The sequence below is a fragment of the Haliaeetus albicilla genome, chromosome 9, assembly GCF_947461875.1.
Source record: "Haliaeetus albicilla chromosome 9, bHalAlb1.1, whole genome shotgun sequence".
Taxonomy (NCBI): domain Eukaryota; kingdom Metazoa; phylum Chordata; class Aves; order Accipitriformes; family Accipitridae; genus Haliaeetus; species Haliaeetus albicilla.
In genome coordinates, this window is record NC_091491.1 from 20,308,134 (window position 1) to 20,329,564 (window position 21,431).

At 36.3% G+C, this 21,431-nt stretch overlaps 1 protein-coding gene across 3 annotated transcripts in view; it reads right to left on the reverse strand.

Annotated features, from left to right (window-relative positions):
• Positions 1-4,906: 4,906 nt before the first annotated feature.
• The window catches only part of CAB39 (calcium binding protein 39), a 42,367-nt gene continuing 25,842 nt past the window's right edge, over positions 4,907-21,431 (reverse strand). For all 3 annotated transcript variants that reach the window (XM_069792026.1, XM_069792028.1, XM_069792027.1), the window contains 7 exons: positions 17,617-17,781; positions 14,021-14,139; positions 10,805-10,973; positions 10,003-10,062; positions 9,294-9,359; positions 8,402-8,545; positions 4,907-7,278 (listed from right to left, as the gene is read on the reverse strand). In XM_069792026.1, coding sequence (XP_069648127.1) covers positions 7,090-7,278; positions 8,402-8,545; positions 9,294-9,359; positions 10,003-10,062; positions 10,805-10,973; positions 14,021-14,139; positions 17,617-17,781 — 912 coding nt within the window. In that variant the 3' untranslated portion in view covers positions 4,907-7,089. The remainder of the gene's footprint in view (positions 7,279-8,401; positions 8,546-9,293; positions 9,360-10,002; positions 10,063-10,804; positions 10,974-14,020; positions 14,140-17,616; positions 17,782-21,431) is intronic.

Genomic DNA, 21,431 nt, shown 5'->3' on the forward strand with positions numbered 1-21,431 from the left:
AGAAGATTTACAAACCATCATATCCCCAGATCGGAAACGGTTCAGCTCATGTTGCTGACTAAACACGGTTATCTGAGTCAAAGACAGGTAACACAAAACTGCTGTTCACACTGCAGTGCTGTGTTACGAGAATGCTGACAGCTCTGCTGCAAAGCTGTATCTTTTCTGACCCTTTGCTTCACTGCCCTATCTTGCTCAATGTTCTTTTTCCTGGAGGTTTTTATCTAATGCGAAAGTAGTATGTAGGATGAGGCAAGAGCCAGGTCAGCCAGGAGACTGCAGAAAGCTGACTCCACAGCAAGGGGCAGCTATACTGGCAGCAGTGCCAACTGCCCAGGAACAGGCAGCAGAGCCTACACAGCTGGTGGAAAAGAGCTGAAACCACAAGCCACACAGTAATATTTCACCTTGGGTGTTACCTGCCCAGCAGATGTTTTTCAAAACTAGATTACGGTTTACTGCTCATTCTGAAGAGCCATTAGCCAACAAACATCAATACAATTATTAGCAATTCCTAGGTTTTGCACATCTTTATTAGTAAAATAAGAAGGACTTTCTTTTTGGAACTGGGATGTCCAAAACTGTCAATAACACACGGTACTCATGAATTTAGCCTACTTGCTTTTTCCCATATGAACCTTATACCAGAGCACACTACAAACTATAACATCACCTGTGCACAGCTGTCACGTGTTACTAATTACCAAAAGTACAATGTGTAGTCAAGGGAAATTTAATTTACACCAGTCAAGGCTAAAATAAAAAACATAGTTCAGAAGAAACATTCAGCTGAAAGAAATGAACTCACAACTTAATGCTCTTTTAAAAGTTTCTGTACAGAAGTTTAAATTACCCCATGCTAACTTTCAGTTTATTCTCATATCAAAGATATAAAGAGGAAACATTTTAAAATTGTAAAGTAGCAGTAAGGAATGATACATGTGCTTTTCCCTGATATTTTAATAATTTCGTTTTTGTCACCATGCCTCTCCCCTTCCACCTGCAGTTTCCACCCAAACTGGGTGAGTACCCAAGAGAAGGGAAGATTGGCATTAGAAATTGGAGGGCTGGGCTCCAGCTTCCCAAGCGACACCAAGAAACAAAGATACTTTCAGCCACTGTCCATCATAGCTCTTTCACTCTTTGTTCTTTGTAAAATATCTGTTTCTTACATTAGATAAACTGAAGCCAAAATTCCAATCCTGTCTCCGTAGTGTATACCATATTACATGTATTGCACTCTGATAGCCTACAACCTAGTATGGCAAACCATTTCATCTTTTAAATTAAATAGCAGATATTTACAAGCTATTCACAACCTCCAATGAACTCATCTTATGCTTCTCTGTAGGTTTGTTACTGTTTCTGTTGTTAGCTTTATCTATGGTTGGTTTTTTTTTTTCTTTCTAGAACATTGCTCTGATATGACTTAAAACCAAGATTCAACCCTAATCTGCATGCCTGTGTTTCATAAGTGCTCCTCAAACATGAAGCACATGCACCATCACAAAGTTAAGCCTAAAGGATTTCTCTACTGTTTTAACAGCCTGAAGAAACGTTACAAAAACCTAGCTCTGCCAATACACTGGTGGTGTTTGTGAGATTGTTCTCCTACTTCTTTAAGAAATAATTTCTAGGGCAAAAACATTTTATGTAAAAATGTAGTATTACTGTAAATCCTTAAATGCTGTTTTCATGTAATTGCATATTAGCTGGCATGACCCACCACTCTAATTCCAGAGATGGAAAAAGATGAGAAAATAGCTAAGTTTTACAGCCACGTGAACCTTTGCACCTTTTAGTCTCTCCAGACTGCATTTCTTAACCTGTCTAGATGCCTAGAAGGCTCCAATACAGCCTGATTTCTCCTAGTAACACATTTTCTTTTAATTCTGTACAATCTGTAGAGGCTGTTAAAGAACTAAGGCCAAAAACTTGGCTTGCTCACATCTCAGTTGTTTAAACACTATACTACACATACTGCATGCCTTATTTAGATGCCCTGAATTATAGTTACGAAGACTTATTTATTAATGCTGGAATACACAACATTCTTAAACTTGCCAGAACAGTCCTAAAAATCTATACAGCTTCTAATCTTGCTTTTTGCTCAAATTAAATGCAAACCTAATACTCTCCTGCAAGTCTCTAAATAACACTAAGCAATATTAAATTCGGTTCAACATCTGTTTTAATAGCAGAACCTTGTTAAGCAACACTGACATTTTTAACATTCTGAGTTTCTTCATGGTGGGACATGAGGCATTCCCAAAGGCCGCCACAAGAGGAAGAAACAAGAACTGTAACAGGATCCTCCATGACAGTTCAGTACAAGGAATTTGCTGGGGAAGAAATGGAAAAACACCTGCTGTTGATTTAATTTCAGGCAAGGAGAGCAGACAACTCCAGTTGTAATCGTTTACCTTGAACAATACATACACAGCTGTTCCAACAGATATAGACAGTAGCATATATATTTATCACTTGTTTTTTCCAAACAGATCCATCCCCCCCAAACATATCTAAACTATATATTACAGCACATTGTTTATCCTCCTTCACTCCAAACATGCCCTCTTGATCAATCCTTTAGCACTACCATTATTAAGAACACATAAGGCAATTCAGTTAAGTGTCACCTCCAGACATGTGACACCCTCTCTTGGAGGATATAATCCTGTGTATTGGAGTTACGCTTAGCCCCACCACAACACAGCTGGAAAACTCTCCTGCAATAGATGGTGAGGAAACCTTTAGCATGAAGGGTCCATTTATGAAAAGTGACAGAAAGCCAGTTGTGGCCAAGGCATTTCTGAGCAAGAAAACAAAATTTCCTTACTTTTGTTGTGTAAGAATCTCCCATATAAGCCCTCTAAAAAAGAGCTTGCCTTTATATTTTGTTGTAAATACAACACACTTACCAAAAATCTAATTATATGTCAGCTGTATAACTCAGGGTTTGGTGGTGGTGGTTTTTTCAATAGAGGTGAGTCAACAGATAATCTTTAAATAGGAAGCAGAACAGGTCTTTTCTATCATGAAATAGCCAATTTCCTTCAAAGAATGCAATATATTGAAGTGTCCCTCTCCTCCCTCAACTTCTTTGCATATTTTGATTTTCTGGATATTTTGACCTGCCTCCAGTCACGTCCGATTTAAACTGGATGTACCCAGGTACACTTGTAAATACCAATTACATACACTGGAAACAACTCTTCACAAGTTCAGTGTGCTCAGATTAAGTTGAATGCTGATTTTAACAGATACCATGCAAAAGAACAGAGTTATTTTTTCCTCAGTATGATACTCACCATCAACGTGAATTACAATATGCTGAAAAGCTACAAGAAACAGCACTTGAAACAGCCTTACAAAGGCCAAAACCTTTGAAGAAAAGAATACAAATATATCATGAGAAATGACCAAAATGACGACAGAAAATAAAGGTAGTGCACCCAATGAGATGGCACCAGCTCAAGTGAACAGCCACATAATGGAAAGCAATACAGACAGTAAACTTATTCAACAAAGCAGCCAGCAAAGGTGTAGAATAAAGGGGGGGAAAGAAAGGTAGCAGCAAAAGGAAAACCAATGAAGTTGCCTGCTAGGAATAACTTGGCAGGCTACAAACAGAAGCAAACTTACTGAAAGCAGCTTTGTCCACGACCTGTTCCCATGGGCTCCGCGGGCAACTTTTACTCTGGTTCCTAGAGATGGTAGCTCGTAAGGCAGGTCCTGCTGATCCAAGTCTGCCAGGAAAACAAATTTTAAGAAGTCAGTGCAACATCTCCTTGCATTTCCCATGCCTCCTCCCACCAGGGCCATTTCATCCAAACACTCAGTCAAGTACCCAACTTGACCACTCTTAATTAAAAGATGCAATTTGTTTGACTGCAAGTATAAATTACTCCTTCCCCTTGTAACCTGTAATCTTACTGCCAGTGAGGGAGAAAAATACTAACATTTTATACAAAGGCTCAAACAGGTGTAGCCTCTAGTGGGGGCTATAAAAGACCAAATAGTTTTGTCTGCAAGTTAAGTATGTTCCTGGCAGGAAATCAGATTTTTCAGTAATTTTGCTAAACAAAACCATCTGAAGAATCTCCATCAAAAACTCCTGAAGGTTTTTTGGGTTGGTTTTTTTCTAATGTAACACACTCTCGTGATAGCTGCCACACTGCATAACTTGGGGTATTACCTGTGAAAAACAGACAGAGGCAGACAGCTTCAAAGGCAGAGAGACCACAGGATTTCGTAAGGAAACAGTTACCAATTGCACACAATTTCAGCTCTTGAAATTCAGAGAGAAGGGAAAGGCCAAAAATTATCGAGGATTCACTTCCACTAATCCTATCAGGTCCTGTCTCTAGATGTGATGCAGGAAATAGCATCTCCTCTCTTTGCCTTGGTCATGCAAGAAAGGAGTAGAATCAGCAAATAATGCTACAAACAGCCAAGACAGGCTACCATCAATTAATTAAAATTGACTACATCTCTAATACAGCACTTTGTATTAATTCCTTAAAAATGTTTTTGCAAGCCAGAGTTTTTCATGATTTAAAATTATTTCACATTTAAAAGGGAGAAAGCTGAACCCCTCTAAGGCAATAAAGAAGAACGGATACACATTCACAAGAAACTCATCCTCTTCAGTAACACAGTGAAGAACACACATTTTTCTTCAAAACTTTATTTCAATTTAAATTATGGGGCCAGCCAGATTTTTTGGATAAGAAATGCATTTTCCTCAGGAGAAATGAAATGCTACCACCGAAGTAGAATTATAACTGTATACATCTCTCATTTAAAACAAAAAAAAAATTAAAAAAAGCGCCAAACCAAAACCCACTCACATTTAAATAACTTTTAGTAATACCCTTAAGCCTTCAAGCAGATAAGAAACCACTTCCAGAACAATAGTTTTTTAATACGAAGAGCACGTCAAATGAGCTTTAATTTAAATACAACTTTTCGAAAGCCAACATTCAAATGTTTCCACATATTAAAAAAAGTCACCATAGCCATTGTTTCCAAGGCCTAATATAGAGTAACCTCTATCCCAGTCCAAATGTTTTCACTTTTTTACATATATAAATCTTTAGCATGTCTACGTTTTTCTGAAGAGGAAGCCTTATATGTTATGGTGAGTAACTTGGCAAATAATGTTTTCCTCCACTCAGCTATGATAAACCAGAATATAATAGACTGTTAGTACTGAACTGTAATACCATCTCATGGCCAATTCTGTGTGCCTGTGATCTTCGGTAAGAGTAAGCTATTTTCTTTCCTGTAGGCAAAATGAATCGGTTTGCAAAGGACACATTAAGAACCTTAAGAGACCAATTATAATGTTGAGAGCAATTTTAAACAACTGAGTGAAAACACTCAATTTTCTGGAGCTGACTTCCCTTGTGAAGGCTTTCAAATCAGCTTAAACTTCACTTAGGAGTTTCATCTTGCTGATTGTGAAATATTTCAATCAGGAAGAGAACAGGAAGCAACAAACATTTTCTATAGCATTCGCAATCAGATTCAGCCATGCAGAATTTGAACTCTCAGACTCCAATCTGTAAGTTTGCTTGGTTGTGATCTTAGCATTGCTATACGATGGACAGATACAATTTTAATAACATCATTTAGCTATATTTAGTAGATTCCTTTTGTATGGTCACAGTAACAAAAACATGGTGCAAAATCAGTTGGTTTTTTTGTTTTTATAAATACTGATAGTTTGCAGCATTAAAGAACAAAATCAACAAAATTAAATCATTTTGTTACCCTAAGACATCTATGAAATTGTTTCTTGAAGTCAGAGGGAATTAAATCATTCACTTACAACACAACTACTGTACTGAGTTATTTACTGTAAGAAAGAAATGATGCACTGCAGGCTCCCCAGAAGTAAGAGGAATCGATATTAATTTGGCATAATCTTTGCCATTTGCAGAGCTGGTGAGCACAATGCTAGTTTAATTGAATAAGGCCAATATTATCCAGTAATAACATAGTATAAAGGGCTCCAGTTCTCTATTTCAGCCTACCCTAATTGATGGCACCCCATTAGACAAGTGAATACAAAGAATTTGTTTGTTTGTTTTTCCTTTTAATGCTGCAGTACTTAAGATTGTTAAATCAGCATTTCCATGTGATCTGAAGTATTCAATTACATAGGAGCATTCATTTTGCAAAACTCAATATTAGGTAATAGTTACAGACTAATACAATAACATTCCTCTGCTGTACAAATTAAATCATATTTTAAAGAAATGAGCAGCCTAGGAGTTATATACAAAAGAAACCAGCAAGCATTGTTGAAATGAAATGCAAAATGTCACTGCTAGGTCTACTGTCTGAAATACCTTTAACGTAAAATTAACAAAAATCCTTAGAACATATTTCCAAGTTTACAAGTCAATTCTCAGAAAAATCAAATCATGTCAAAAAAAATTCTATAAAGCAGTGAAAGGCATATATACATTTTCCTTATGAACCTTGAGATTTCACTCTTTTAAAAGTTGCTAAGTTTCAATATCAGTTTATTTGCAAGACAACTGTTTAGCCCAATAAGCTCACATCTTAGATACATTTCTCCTTTGATTACAAATAAAGCACTGCACTTTTTTTTTTTTTTTTTTAAATCAAGGCATATAATCTTATACTATGGTGCCAAGTATGCACAGGTCACATTGTGCTCATATCTCAAACAAAGTAAGTGCAAACATACAGATTTATTCAGATTTGCAAGCATGCAACCTGTTACTTAACTACATTAATACCTTCTCTCCTAAACCAAACTAGTATCTATATGTTTGCTTTCACGAACCTAGAATCTTTCTTTTCAGGACTCCTAAAACAAGCAGTGTCTTTGAATTCTGAAATGACACAAATATCAAGAAAGTCCACATTGTGCAAGAAAGCAGCAGCTATGTTTTTCAACTTGGACTAAAAAAGAAAAGATAAAAACAAAAACCGTTCACTGAACAGCAGGTTAGCAGTAATGTTCCTCATGAATCGATAAGAGTGCCTGATGCTGAATATCTAACAGCAAATGCTGAATTTGGGGTTAATATTTTAAGGGTTTATTGGAGATTAAGCTTCTTGCTGTGCTGGTCTCTTCAAATCCCTGATCTGTTTAACTAAATAGGTCTTCTCATCATTAAATTGTTCATCCTCGGTCCTGTCATTCTGAAACTTGCTGAGGAACTCAATAAGTTTGGTCTGGTTCTTTAGAAGGATGTCTAATATAGGCTGTGTCTTGTTAGGATTGGCTACAAACACCTGCAAGAAAATAAAAGGCATTTAGCATAATAGTAGGAAACAGAAGGCTAAGTTAAAAAACAAACCTAGCCAACAAAACAGTGATGACAGTAACTTAAAATGATGTTTTATATATCCTGCATTCCAGTATCTCTAGAGAAAAAATAATGGAGCATATGCAAGTTTTAAAATAAAATCACTCCATTTTTTAAATTAGAATGAAAGCTGAACACCAGTACCACAGTAAATTAAATTTGTGCGATGTGACCATCCACAATACCCTCTGCAGAATGTGCTGTTTTGGCTGCGATAGAGCTAATTTTCTTCATAGTAGCTAGTATGGGGCTACCTGCCTGGCAATGGGAAGTAGTGAATGAATTCCTTGTTTTGCTTTGCTTGCATGTGCGGCTTTTGCTTTACCTATTAAACTGTCTTTGTCTCAGCCCACGAGTTTTCTCACTTCTGATTCTCTTCCCCATCCCACCGTGCTGGAGGTGAGTAAGTAGCTGCATGGTGCTTGGTTGCCGGTTGGGGTTAAACCAAGACACCACCAAAGACACCTCACTGTTAAGTTCTGTAGCAAATGCATGGTTTCATATTATATACAGCATCAGACGGGTATCTTAAGGTTCACTGAAAACTTTTATACCTCAAGTTATATGTCCAAGCTCTTAGCTATTTGCTTGTCTGCTGCAAAGTCAGAAGGTATCTTGTGCAAATTGCAATTTAGGCTTTGCAATTTAGATGACTTGACTAAAATACTCCTATCCTTCACAGATTATGCAGCATGATGAAAACACTTTTGAACTCCAGGATGCTTCATGGTTTCACATGAAATCATGCATTCCTCCTTATCTTACTGCACTGCACCTTTCTTAATTCCAAAATTTTCTGAGAGAGATTTACACTGACAATCATTTGAAAGCCCCCAACTGGTTTCTAAACATTTTCTGAAAGATGCAAAGATAGCTATTTGTAAAGGTGGATCATAATAAAGACAAACACCAGCTCTCTCTTTATTTAACCACTTAGCAGACATTAAGATAAGCTCCATTTAGACTCAGCTAAGTAGTTTGCTCAACTAAACAACTTCTGGTGGGCTGCTTTTGTTGTTTATTTTATTGAGGGGTTTTTTTAAACATACCTTAAACACATGAAAGGCCTCAAACTGAATGTTACGACTCTTGTCTCGTAGAAGGTTCATCATTAGTTTGAGATTTTCAGGTTTACTGATGTACTTTGTCATAATTGTGAAGTTGTGTCTGTCCAATAACAATTCACCAAGAAGCTAAAAGTGGAAAACAAGCCCAATGAAAAAATGACTGATATTGGACATAAGAAAGAACTTTTTCATAACTACTTTCAAACAGTTGACACAGGTCTATAAATATAGTAACAATAGAACTCAAATGTCCTGAATTTCTAAGTGCAGGGTGCATTTTCCTCTTGTTTCGATGATACAGTCTTTCATTGTCTTCCCCATGACTTCATTATTTTTTTAATTTATACAGAAGCTATACATCACCAATAAGAATGTGTTTTAAAAAAAAAGGTTAGGACTTCAAGTGAGAAATATTTACACTTCTTTTGCTACCTTCTTTGTCCAGAAGGGAGTAGAAGGATATTCCCCACAAGTACCACCCTTGCTACAAGTTATGTATTACTTTAATGTTCACTATTTCTTACCTACTTGAACGTAAGATTAGTATTGTTCTAGGCACATTATGTGAATCTTTATTAAATTATTTAAATGTGTCCAGATTTGTCAAAGGAAAAAAAAAACCAACAAAAATAAACATACTTGCATATAGCCATTTCTACATAGGGAGAGAAGTGACTTGGTGTGTGCTGGACACTAAATAATGGAAGGACTGGACTAAAGAAAAGTAGCTGATCCCAAGAATTAAAACATATGAAAAATTAAAATAAATGCTATCCAAGGCAGCTACTGAAGCCATTTCAACTAAAGACAACCCACCTTGAAATTAAAGGAATTCTCTAATTTTGCATTTAAGAAGAAAATAAAATTGCCTTACCTTAAGTGACTGTCTCTTCGTCACATAATTTTCCGAATGAAGCAACTTCTCATATTCACTGAAGAACTAAACACAGAATAAAGAAAAGGGTTAGGACCTTCCCAAGTGTCATATGTGCTCTTCTTCCAAATGATTATACAAAACTGGAGGAGATGCAAATCCATAACAAAAATGTAAACAAAATCTGAAATCTCAGTAGGTTCCTGTAAGTCACTACTGTTTAAACATTGTATATGGTTTAAAAAAAAATTATTTACTCTTTTAAGAGCTTTTATAGTTTAGATTGCAAAGTGGTGGAAGTAGTTATCTCATTATTTCTTAAACTAGAATAGTTTCTGGTACTGACCACTGTTGATTAATTTCAGGAGTCCCCAGCAGGTGGAGGAGGTCTATGTTGTAGTCTTTTGTTATTATAGGTTAATACAGACAAAACGAAAAGACAAGGAAAGGGTTCCCTCTAGCGGAAAAATCAGATCTAGTTTTCACAGAACTAGATTTCTACCACCTCTTGTTTTTACACCTTTCTACATTCAACAATAAGGTCTTGATCTTAATTTTACTGCTTGGCAGAAATTACTGTAAGTTCAATTGGTTTAATATTCTGTGTAAGTTTCCAAAACCAAAGCTAAACAAGGAAAGAAAATACTGATTTCTTCAAATAAGATACACAGCACTAGAAAATTCTGAATATTAAAATGTATCCACTCACCCTATCATAATGTTGTTCCAAAAATTCTGCACTTAGCAACTTGTGCCTTGTAAGCAAATCCTGTAAAAAAAGCACAAAACCAGTATTTTCACTAAAATATTTAAACAGTACATATACATACTCATTAAACAGTGAATACACGTAAGACATCCAATAGAAAATTTTGCTATTTCATTAAATGAAGAAATTTAGGACATGAACGCAGTTACCTGGACATTGCTAAGGATCTTGGCATCAGTTAGGAAAGGTCTGCAATGTGTTATGTTAATTCACACATGTAAATAGCCTGTGGAATTATCACTGAAGAATGCCATTTACGGATCAAGGCTATGCTCTGCACAGAACTATACACAACCAAGGTTGAGACCCACTATTAATACTATTCAATATTATGCTTATAGTCCCGTAACTGGTTGGTTTAGGCCAACAAAAAATTTCCCCAACAGTATCAAATATAGTCAGGTTCATAACAGAATGAAAAGGAGTTTGCTCAACTGAGGAGTTGGAGGCACAGATTTAAAAGCCCCTGGCATGGAAGTGCACATATATTCAGCTAATGCATGATAGTTTAAATCTTGCTTTCTAGAATAAAAGTTATTGGCACCATAGTATATATATATTTAAAGGGATGTCTTGCATTCTGAGAAATAAGGAAGAACAGTGTCCAGCCTACCCATGTGCATCACACCTATTTTCTCCCCTCTCCCTAAGCTTGTTTTGCCAAAGACTGTAACACACATCATCTGGGTTCACAAAGCAGAGAACTACAGAAATAATAATTCAAATGTTGTACGTAAATTACCTTGAATGTGGCAAATGCATCCGAAGCAATGTCAAATGTTGACATTTCCACGTATCTGAAGAAATCATAGAACTGTTCTGACCACAAGATTATTTTAGCAAGTGGTTCATGCCTGATGCATTCTCTAAGCATTATTCCACAATTTAGAGCAATTTCTGGAGATTCATACCTTTTAAAAAAAACAAAAACAAAAACACAACCAAAAGATTCTTTATAAATACTTTTACAAGTTAGCACTGCAACACCACACTGCTAATTACAGTTTTCAGTTCTATCAGGTAAACAAAAATTCAAAAAGTTAGAGGTACTTATTTCTACATTAAACTCCACTTTTAAATACTTCTATAAAATATTACTGAAATTGTTGCCAGTTAAATGCCAAATTATAGCCAATACAAATTACTTTCACAAACTGAGGAACAAGACCAAATAAAAGTATTTTTTTCACTCTCAAAATCAGTTTTCTTTTTTCATATTGGTGGGATTGCAGACATCTGGAAAAGCAGCAAGTGATTTCTGTCTTGAAAGCTGTTTGCTTAAACATGACAGCAATTTACATAAAACTAACCATGATATGGGCATAAAGGGTTAATAATATTGGACATAAATTCATATCTCCTCTTTCATTATACCATTTTTCAAGCATCACCAGCTACTCTACACATCACGGGCATCAAGCCTGAAATGCTGACAACAGTGTCCTCTGATTGTAAGGACAATATTGAACACCTTCTCTGCTCCTGAGTCTAGTGAAGTACCTGAACCTTCTTACAAGAGACCTCTGGAATATGTCCATCACTGATTTAATGGAAGTGATGTAGCCACCCTTGACGGCTTCATTTAGAAATTGTTGCTACACTTCCTTGGCAGGCTTTCTTGCTCAAATACTACATGGTTCTCTCAGCTGATTTTAGCATACACCAACAGCAGCTGTCAAAAATCTCACAACAGTGTATTTAAGACACGTTTGATAGAAATACACCTTTGTACTTGCTACTAGCTCCTTGTTTTCCTAAGCAAGCTAATAGTAGGGCCCTGGAGGAAGATGGAACTGCCCTTCCAAAGCAAGAACTTATCTCAGCATGTTGCAATATAAGTTACACCAGTCTACAGAAAAGTTATGTCTGTTGTTACCTACCTGGTTCTGGAGCAGTCAAAGCCTCTTATATACCTTCCTGCCTCCCACCTAAAGAATCCTTCATCCTATAGCACTGGAACCTAATTTAAATTCACCAGAATAATTCAGGAGCAAAGTATCATTGTGCATACTAAGCATTAACTATATTACCATACAAAAACATTTTCTTATGAAAATTTTCAGGTTAAATCCTGCAATACTTTCCCATTTAACCTGCCATGGAGATTTGAAACCTACTGAACTTTTTGCAATTCACCCCATAGTTTAAATTTACATAAATTTGACTCAGTGGGATACCATATGTAACATTTAAGTCACTAAAGCTAACTAAATGCCCATTTCAAACATCCTGACTTATGAATATGTGTTTCAACAATCCCTGTCAGAACAATGCTCTTTGAAGAGTGACAACACGGACTAAAAATTAGGACAAATATGTTACAGCCCTCATTCAGTCATATATCAATGACAACATGCTGAGAAAGTAGTTTCATCCCTCTGCATCTCAAACATCTTTGCCTACTTTTGAAAATTATTTTGAAGTAGTACCGAATCACTATTTTCTTTTGTGTTATGCCACAATTAACAATCCTTTTGTCCCTCTAACATGTAAAACTCGCTTCTCCCCAAAATCAGGGCAGTAATGCGGGGGGGTGGGGAGGGGACGGACCCAACAAAGCACTTCTGGCAGATGAGTGTAGATCTTGGACTCATATGAACTGAAGCAAATATTCCATACTGCTTCTGGTGCTAAACCTTTAGAGTCAGCATGAAACTAAACAACATAAAACTCCTGCTTTCTCCACAGAGAAAGTTTCTTGTGCAATCCATTTTCCAGTGCCTTACACAAATGGCAAAGATTAGGTAAACGTAGAGATGTTACAATAATGCTAAATAACCTAATACACCATGTATGTGGCAGGTTAGTCAGCATCTCTAATGACTACTATGAACTAGGAGGAGGGAAAAGGAAAGATATAATAAAGCTTCCTGTTTAAATGTTAAAAATATACTTGATTATCCTCACATCTCAATGCTACCAACATAACACAGGCAAGTATCTCACCAAGAAATATGGCCTTTTCATACATCCTCTAGCAGTCCAGTAGGTGGAATAAGTACTCATCAACTGCAGCAAGGCTACACAGCAGCTTTAACACAAATTATAAAACTAGTACTTGAAATACCTGCATTTTTAAAATGGTTTATTAATGTTTGATGAACTTTTCTATCCCAAAATAACATGTTGGAATTGCCATTTTCAGAACTTCCTTAATTAATGTTATTAGAAACATGAGCAATTCTTTTTAAATGGAGAGAGCATAATCCCCATCTTTTTAATCTTATTTTAACATGAAAATGTTAACACCACCTTTCTGCTTTCATGTTTGAGATCCGCAGCTCTACATGTGCAACCACATATTCACTATAGCATGATTTGCCAATATCCAGCACATCAGATAATACAAGAATAGAGGAAGAAACAGCTGTCTGGCACGAGCCATATGCCCCAAATCATTCTTTGTCTGCTCAAGTCTGAGTTGGTGCATTTGTGTCACTACAGGAACATAAATCACTATGAATAAAAAGTCTAAGACCAAACCAAGAACAGGGAGGGGATAGGACAGCAAACTGGAAATGACAGTGGTTAAAGGAAAAAAAACCCAGCCTTTAACTCTTGGTGAATGAGTAAGTTCACAAGGAAACAGTTTAAATAGGATCAAATAGTATACTGAAAGGAAAACGTCTGCACTACCCCAGTAAGAACATTTTAGGTTACTAACAGTTCTCAATTTTCAGTCATGTATCATGCAAAAAATATATTTTTGGCGGTTTATTACTTAAATTTTCCTTTACTTAGGGGAATTACAGGCCCCAAGACCAAAAAAAAAAAAAAACCAAACCAACAAACCACAAAACAAAAACACGCTGCTGCCGCCACCCGCCTCCCCCCCCCCCCAAAAAAATAAGCATACTGCAAAGGAAGAAAAAACATTTCAGAACTCACTACTTTCTCCATGAATTTAAAAACTTCTTACTTCATGTAAAAGCGTATTTATGCTTCACAGCGTACATACCCTTTTAATAGCATGAACAATATATTCTGTTGAGTGCAGATGTATTCAACTGTGGGGGTTCTTGTACCAATTTGCCTTCTGAGAATGTTGTTGAAAATTTGTGCAACATCTTTTTTGCCCTGTCAAAAACATCAGCAGTTAAACACATAACATTCAAGTCCACTAGGCAAGTTAACAATTAAACATCATCATATCTCATGCATTTATACCATGCGAGTTCTGCAGTTCAGTCATCCTCTGTACTCTGACCTTAAACAGATGAAATATTCTGCTTCTTTATACCCATTTCAAATATACCAAAGCACTCAAAATATTACATCATATTGCAGCCAGATCACAGATAATTTACATTAAGAAGTAAAGCCAGTTGACGTTTCACCAGATACTTCTATGTAGCATCAGTCTCCTGGGCTTGTTTTCTACTTGTTTTTGCTAATAACATACCAGTTTTTAACTGTGCTCTTGCCTGAAAAGTGTGTTTCTTCAATATTCCATTATCCTCTCCCCTTCTCTAGGAACACGTAATGCCACCATCAAGAGTGTGCAGAGCATTTCTGACTGCAGTGTTAAAATCCAACTTAAAACTGTAACTTATGAAAGTTAAATAAATAAATAAAAACTACAGAGAGAAATCATCCACTGACATAAAATGCAAGTTTCACATTTTTCAATGGACAAAAGTATAAGAAAGACCAGGATGCTGGAATTCAGCACAGATTATACACAAAAAAATGCCATAAAGACAATTTCAGGACTATGTGTCATCAGACCTAATCCAGAAAAAGCTTAGGCAAACTTGCACTAAGCCTGGACTTGCAAACAAAGGCCTGTTAAGCAACTCCACCTGAAGGTTCCCTGAATGTTATACACAAAAAACATTATCTAGATAATGTTTCTTGACAATCTCTAGCTGTACTATAAATGCCCTGAGTAGTATCAGCAAGCTTTTGAGTAAAATGCAGTGCATATTTAATTAGCAAGAATTTTAAAAACAACAGCAATTACTCAAAATTATTTCAGTTTTCTAATCAACATCAAGACGACTGCATAAGAAAAAAAATCAAACGTTTATAAAAATGTAGGAGGACTGTAGTTTTACAAATGGCATGTTTGTGAATTACCACGGACAGTTTTGTTAGAGTGTTGTTTTCAGGATATAAGAGTTTGTTTGTAAATGCTTGTTTTCTCAATTACAATTCCATTGAAAGCCAGCCCAAAGCAACACCAGAACTCTTTGTTCTGAAGTGAGTAGAGCAGTGTTTCCAGAAATTCTTTACTCAAACTCCACATAATATAGTCATCAACTCTCATTCACTAACATTGCCAATTTTGCACTGGATCTCACAATTTGCTTTGGATTCACCAGCAAGAACAGCGTTTCCTTATTATGCACATAATTGAACTGATAGTGGTACACAGTAATACCAAGGCTAGTTATTGTTTGAAGGATGTATTACTAAGTGATGTCATGGCCTAACAAGAGCAAACAGACACTGAACCCTGTGCCAATAGTCACGACTGCAAGAGGTGAGAGGGAGACTGTGCTAGTATTGTCTTCTGAGCAGAAGGATTCAGGCTCCCTTATGCAAAAGGCATTATTTTTGGGGGGGGAGGTTCTTCATTTCAAAAAATAAGAACAAAAAAACGCAGTTCCACAAGGGATACCATCTCTCCTACAGACACACTAGTACAAATTAGCAGGGACATAACTGGCAGGTTAAGTAATAAGTGGATGGTTGTCCTGACTGCTTTACTTGGAAAGAAAGCTTCCAGATAAGGATATCATTTTAAACAGGCCTTTACATCCAGCAAGGTCTGGACAGTCAGACTGTTTCTTAATTAAAACATTAAATTTGTAACTTTTCTGGGTTTTACTTTGTTACTTTTCTGGTTTTTTTTACCATACTGTTCAGATTCAAATACATTTGAGACAGTTTAAGAGTCAGTGTGAACAGTCCCTGTCTATTAATTAGCTGCCTATTCCTGCTCTACAAGGAAAGCTTCTTCAGGAATGACAGTGAAGTTCTTGACAAAAAGAGATGATGTTTACTTCATTGTTGAATGACCTCAAGCTGTGGTGCGCACCAGAAGGAACAAATGCTAGACTCTTCAAGCTTAAGAACCAACAGGAAATCAAGTTCATATCTCCATCAGTAATGGAGAAATGGTTTCCAATGCAGTAAACCCCCAACCATTGAGATTTGGGGTATCAAAGCCAACATTTGATTGACTTTGTAACAGCTGGGAAGCTAGTGCAGGTTGGAGCACAGGTGTGTTGACATTAATTCCAGGTAACAACAATAGCTGGACAGTCTGCCAGATCCCATCCTTAAAAAGCAGATGTGGTCCAGCCTAGAAAGTGGCATGAATGGCTTGTTCTCTCTCAAGGGGGAAACTGTCATATCCTCGTGTAACAAAGCAGCAGAAAGTCCACAAGCAGGAAACTACTCACAATCTTTTCAAGTCCCCTTAGAATAAAATGAATAGTTCTCCTTAATGAGAGCAAGCCTGTACAAATTGTTATCATTCTTCATTACCAGAAGATAATGAAGGTTTCCTTCGCTAATAACTGGGCTGAGTAAACACCAAGCTGATAAGAATCTAGAGGTCAGCAGAATCCAGATGACATTTCATTATTTCCTTTCTTCAGCAATTAAAGGCCATCATATTTCAGCATTCCCTCTCAGCTTTCCCAGGTCTCCTTGCTTATTTAACAACCTGAATGTTTTATGCTTGGTATAAACACTTGTGTGGGTAGGGAAAAAAATACCACCGTATTACAATTAAACACAAATCAGAGGGAGTTATGGGGTTTGGCTCCTTTCCTAGATAACCACATGCTTCTTGTGGGACCTCAGGGAAAACAGGTAAATCCAATTTACTGCAATTTCTTATCACTAAATGGGGTGATTTTTCACTGTGGCACTGAGAAGCTAAATTATTCTATGTGATGTGGTGACAAACCCCAGATAGAGGTTTGTATAGAGACACGTTTGAATATAAATAAGTATTGATATTTTGAAGCAATCAATAAAAACTTGGGGTTTTTGGTTTTTTTTAATAAACAGAAAAAAGATGAGGAAAACAGAAAAAATGTTGCATCACTTCTTTCTAAAAGGAGAGAGAAATACTGGACCGTTAATAAAACTAACAGCTTTAACTTAAATATTTAAAATTCTTCATAAATGTTACAATAATTCTCTTTTCCAAGTAATTTAACAAGATGAAAATATAGACATGCCTTGTAGTATTATAGCTTGTGCTCACTACTGTATTACTACTAAGAGATTAACCCTTCCATGTATACAACAATTATGAATTATTCTATAATTTTAACAGAACTGTATCATCAGGACTAGAGGTTTATCTACTTCAATTTTGTGTGGTTTATGCGCCTAAATTCACAGATTTCATATTCTATATTTGCTTAATTTTCTAGGTAGTTTGGAACAATGAGTTCTCTTTCTAATGGTTTTGTCCCAGCCAGAAAAGAAAGCTGAAGATCGAAAAATGTCTTAACCAATTAAAGCGCCAGGAATTCAGATGTGTTTATTTTAACATATACAATATAAGAAATGTCAAACTTCTTTTCTTACCTCAAAATCAATTAGCTGCAAGTCAGCTACTAGGGTACTAAGAAGACCACTGTTGTACAGCTCTTGAGCAAGCTGTGCTACAGCTTCTGTCTGTGGTTCTTTTTCATTTGTGCCATACAAGATTTCTTTCATGGCAACAAGGTTTTTTGAGACCTCCTCAGTGGCCTAAAGAAAATGGGAAAAGAATACAATTAGAGCACAATGTCATTTGTCTTTGTAACTGCACACTCTATTATTCCTAACATCTGCAAACTTCCATTATGGGGGAAAAAAATTAATCCGGAAATGACAACCTGTTAAAAACACAACAGATAATCTTTCTGCAAATAAGACTGTTAGACATTATTAAAAAAAAAAAAAAAGGCAGAGGTAAGACACACACAATTTATTTGACAATTTACCAAAAGTAAAAATCACTTCCTTTTACTGCCTTTAAACATCCCATTAAGAAATCCCCTAAAGAATAGGAATGGGATGAAAAGAACCCATTAAATTTTCGTTCTGTAAAAGAGGTACACAGGATCAGATTGGAAAACATAACATGGAGACACAAGCCTGTCTCTAGTGAACTGCTCAGAGACCAGATGTATCCCTTCTACAGATTCTGCACTCATCAGGTTTTGTCAAATACTAGGCTCCCATTCCCATCAGTGGGGACGAAATTTTTTCCTCTCCAACTAACAAAACCTCAAAGAGAACCTCCTTTAATTTTCAGGTTATCTCAGTATACAAGACCAAACTGGCAAACAGACCCAGAAAGAGGGGCACTCAAAAGAACATGGCAATACAGGAGACAATTAAAAGTCTAAGATGCTTCCTATTTGAAGTCCATCTTACAGAAGACAGACAGGTCTGACCTCTCACTTAGGAAAGCCAACATAAGGAATTCCTAAGTTGCCGTGATGGGCTGGAGCAGCATTTAGCAGTGGAAGCAGAGTAAAACTAAACACAAAAAAAACAACATAAAAACACCCCAAATAAAACAAACAAACAAAAATCAACAAGAACACTTTTAAACACCCACCTCTGAATCTTAAAACACAGTTATCTTGGAGAAAAAAGAACTACTCCTTTCAATATATATGTTTACATAGCTTGGGGGCAAAATGCTGAAAATGATCATCATAAATAGCTGGTTTAATTATACTGTATTAGTTCTTCAAGTGTCTAAAAAGTATGAATAGTTTGTAAGTGCACTAATTTTTAGTAATTAGATGAACCTGCCAACAAGGTACGCATACACTTTAATGTAAAGTACTTATGATTGGTAGCACATGGAAAATTAATGAAGTGGAAAAATGATCCCTTTCTGGATATTGCCTGTCTTATAAAGGTGTATGTAAAAAGATTTCTCGTTTGTGCATTATATCTAGAGAGGCTTAAGATCAGCATGACCCATGCACTATTCAAGCCAAAGCCATTCCAGCTTTGCTAGGTATGCAAGTTAAGGATTCCATGACCTTTAAGGAGGCTCCATATCATTTTTAGCTCCTCCACAACTTTCCACTCCCTGCTGCCTCCCTCTTCTTGCTAACTGCAGTTCCTAGTCCCAGTTGTCTCCTCCTCAACTGAAATTCCAAAGGATTTTCTGTGCACTGTTAGTAAGACACCAAGAAGCAGGTGCTTGGTAAGACTCCTTAGATTCATGACAGGTCCTGAAGACGTAATATGAGAAAGCCAGCTCACCATATTGTATTAGTAATATGCTACACAACTGTTCTATTTCTTTAAAATTCAGAAGAAGAATATCTTTACTAGGAAAAGAATAGGAACATCTGTCAAACATGGAGATATGAAGAGATGCCTTTGATGCATGGCTACCAAGAAAAGAGGAAGCAGCAATAAAAATTCTATTGCAGTTTGTCCCTGCACACTAATTTAGAAAGCAAGATGAAAGAGGAAGAAAGGCAGAGGTTCAAATAGCTACCTATTTCAAGTAAGACAGTGGCAATACTGAGGGCATGCCTGCAATTAAAAAGAATGCCAGTGGAGGATTTTTCATTTCATTTCAAAACCCCAGAAAATAGAACAACCCTCTCAAAACTTTAATAATCACACTTGAAGGCTCTCCATCACCACCATCCCAAGAAAGATGCTAGTAATGGAAATGCTTGCAAACCAGGCAGAAAAAAATAGTCTTTCCAAGCATCAAGTGCCTTTTAAAAAAAAAAAAAAAAAAAAAAAAAAAAAGCCTTTTGGCCTAACATGAACATACAACTCAGTAACTTCAAGAAGAGACACCACTAGGACTTAAATTTATTTCTCATGCTCTTGACAACTGTCAAGACCATCTAAATGTGCTTCACTTGAACTTGGGATGACATACAGCTTTAGTGGGAAATAATGGTTAGAGACACAGAAGCAGAGAACAGCTTAGGTTGGAAGGTACCTCAGGAGGTCATCCGGATGCAAGCACCTGCTGAAGGCAGGGCCAACCTCAAAGTTGTATCAGGTTGATCATGCTCACAGCCAGCCATGCTCTGAACAGCTCCACGGATGGACACTCCACAACCTCTCTAGGCAACCTGTACCAATGTCTGACCACCTCCACCATGAAACGAGACTTCCTTGTATCACTTCAACTTAGGCCAAACTACCTCTGGATACAGACTACAGAAATATGATGTCCTCTGAAAGTATTATATCAATAACTAAGGTCTTTTGATGCACTACAATTCCATAAAACATGACATTTCTGTATTCCCTCCTCTTCTACTCTAAATATCAAAAGGACTAGAAGAAAACTCTTACAATCTTGTTCTAGAATCTCTCTACTCTTCTATGTTCCATGAACTCCCGAACATATTCCAAATACGTGGTGTGCAGAGCTATTTTTGCCATTTCAGATGCAGAACGGAATTTAGATAGCTACACTGAAAAACATAATGCTACATTAAATATCAACGTTAAAAGCTAAATGGAAAACTAGCAAAAAAATTCAAGGCAAGAGAAGGCTGGCTAGCATTCCTTGCAAGATTTCCCAAGATACTGAGATCTAAATAAGTACCTAATAAGCCACTATCTTTTAACAGGAAAAAAAATATCTCTAGAGAAAAATCAAAATGCACAATGAAGTTCATCCAAAAACCCACGATCAGAAGTCAATTAAAACAATCAGACAGACACCATATACATATATATTCTAATACAATATATAAGCAGGGTATATATATACTGTATATATAAAATATACACAGAATATATATTATACATCCTACATATTACAGTCTATAAATATATATTTTATATATTAAGATTATATGTTATATATTTATATATACTAAAATTTTTATATATATATTCTCAACACTGAGAAGGAGCAACCATGGAGAAACCAGAGTTCTAGAGAAAAATTCTGAGACAAGTCACATTTGAAATTCAATGGTGCCAGACAATCAATACCATTTGAGGACAAGTCAAACTATAAAAGTAAAATGTAAAGTAAGGAAAACAAAGAAAGTACTTATTTCTCTATTTTTATCAAAGACAGGAAGATATTATTTAAAAATAAAGATACCATGAAGTCACATGTATGACTGTCACACCAGAATAGCTGCATGTCTTTATAGCTATGAACCATTATGGTTTATTCCAGTCTCTAGGGTATTTCACTGATATTTCCAAAATTTAGTATTTCCTTAAATGCTAAGCAGTGCAAATACCAAATACTTAATTTAGACTTGCACAGCTGGAGTATTTCAGTTTTATGAAGCAACACTTGCCTTTACTTAGAGGAACAGTAGAAAAAGATAAAAAACACATTGTCAGTCCTGAAGTATTTAAGATAAGCTCAGCAGGCTCCGGGTCTATGGCTA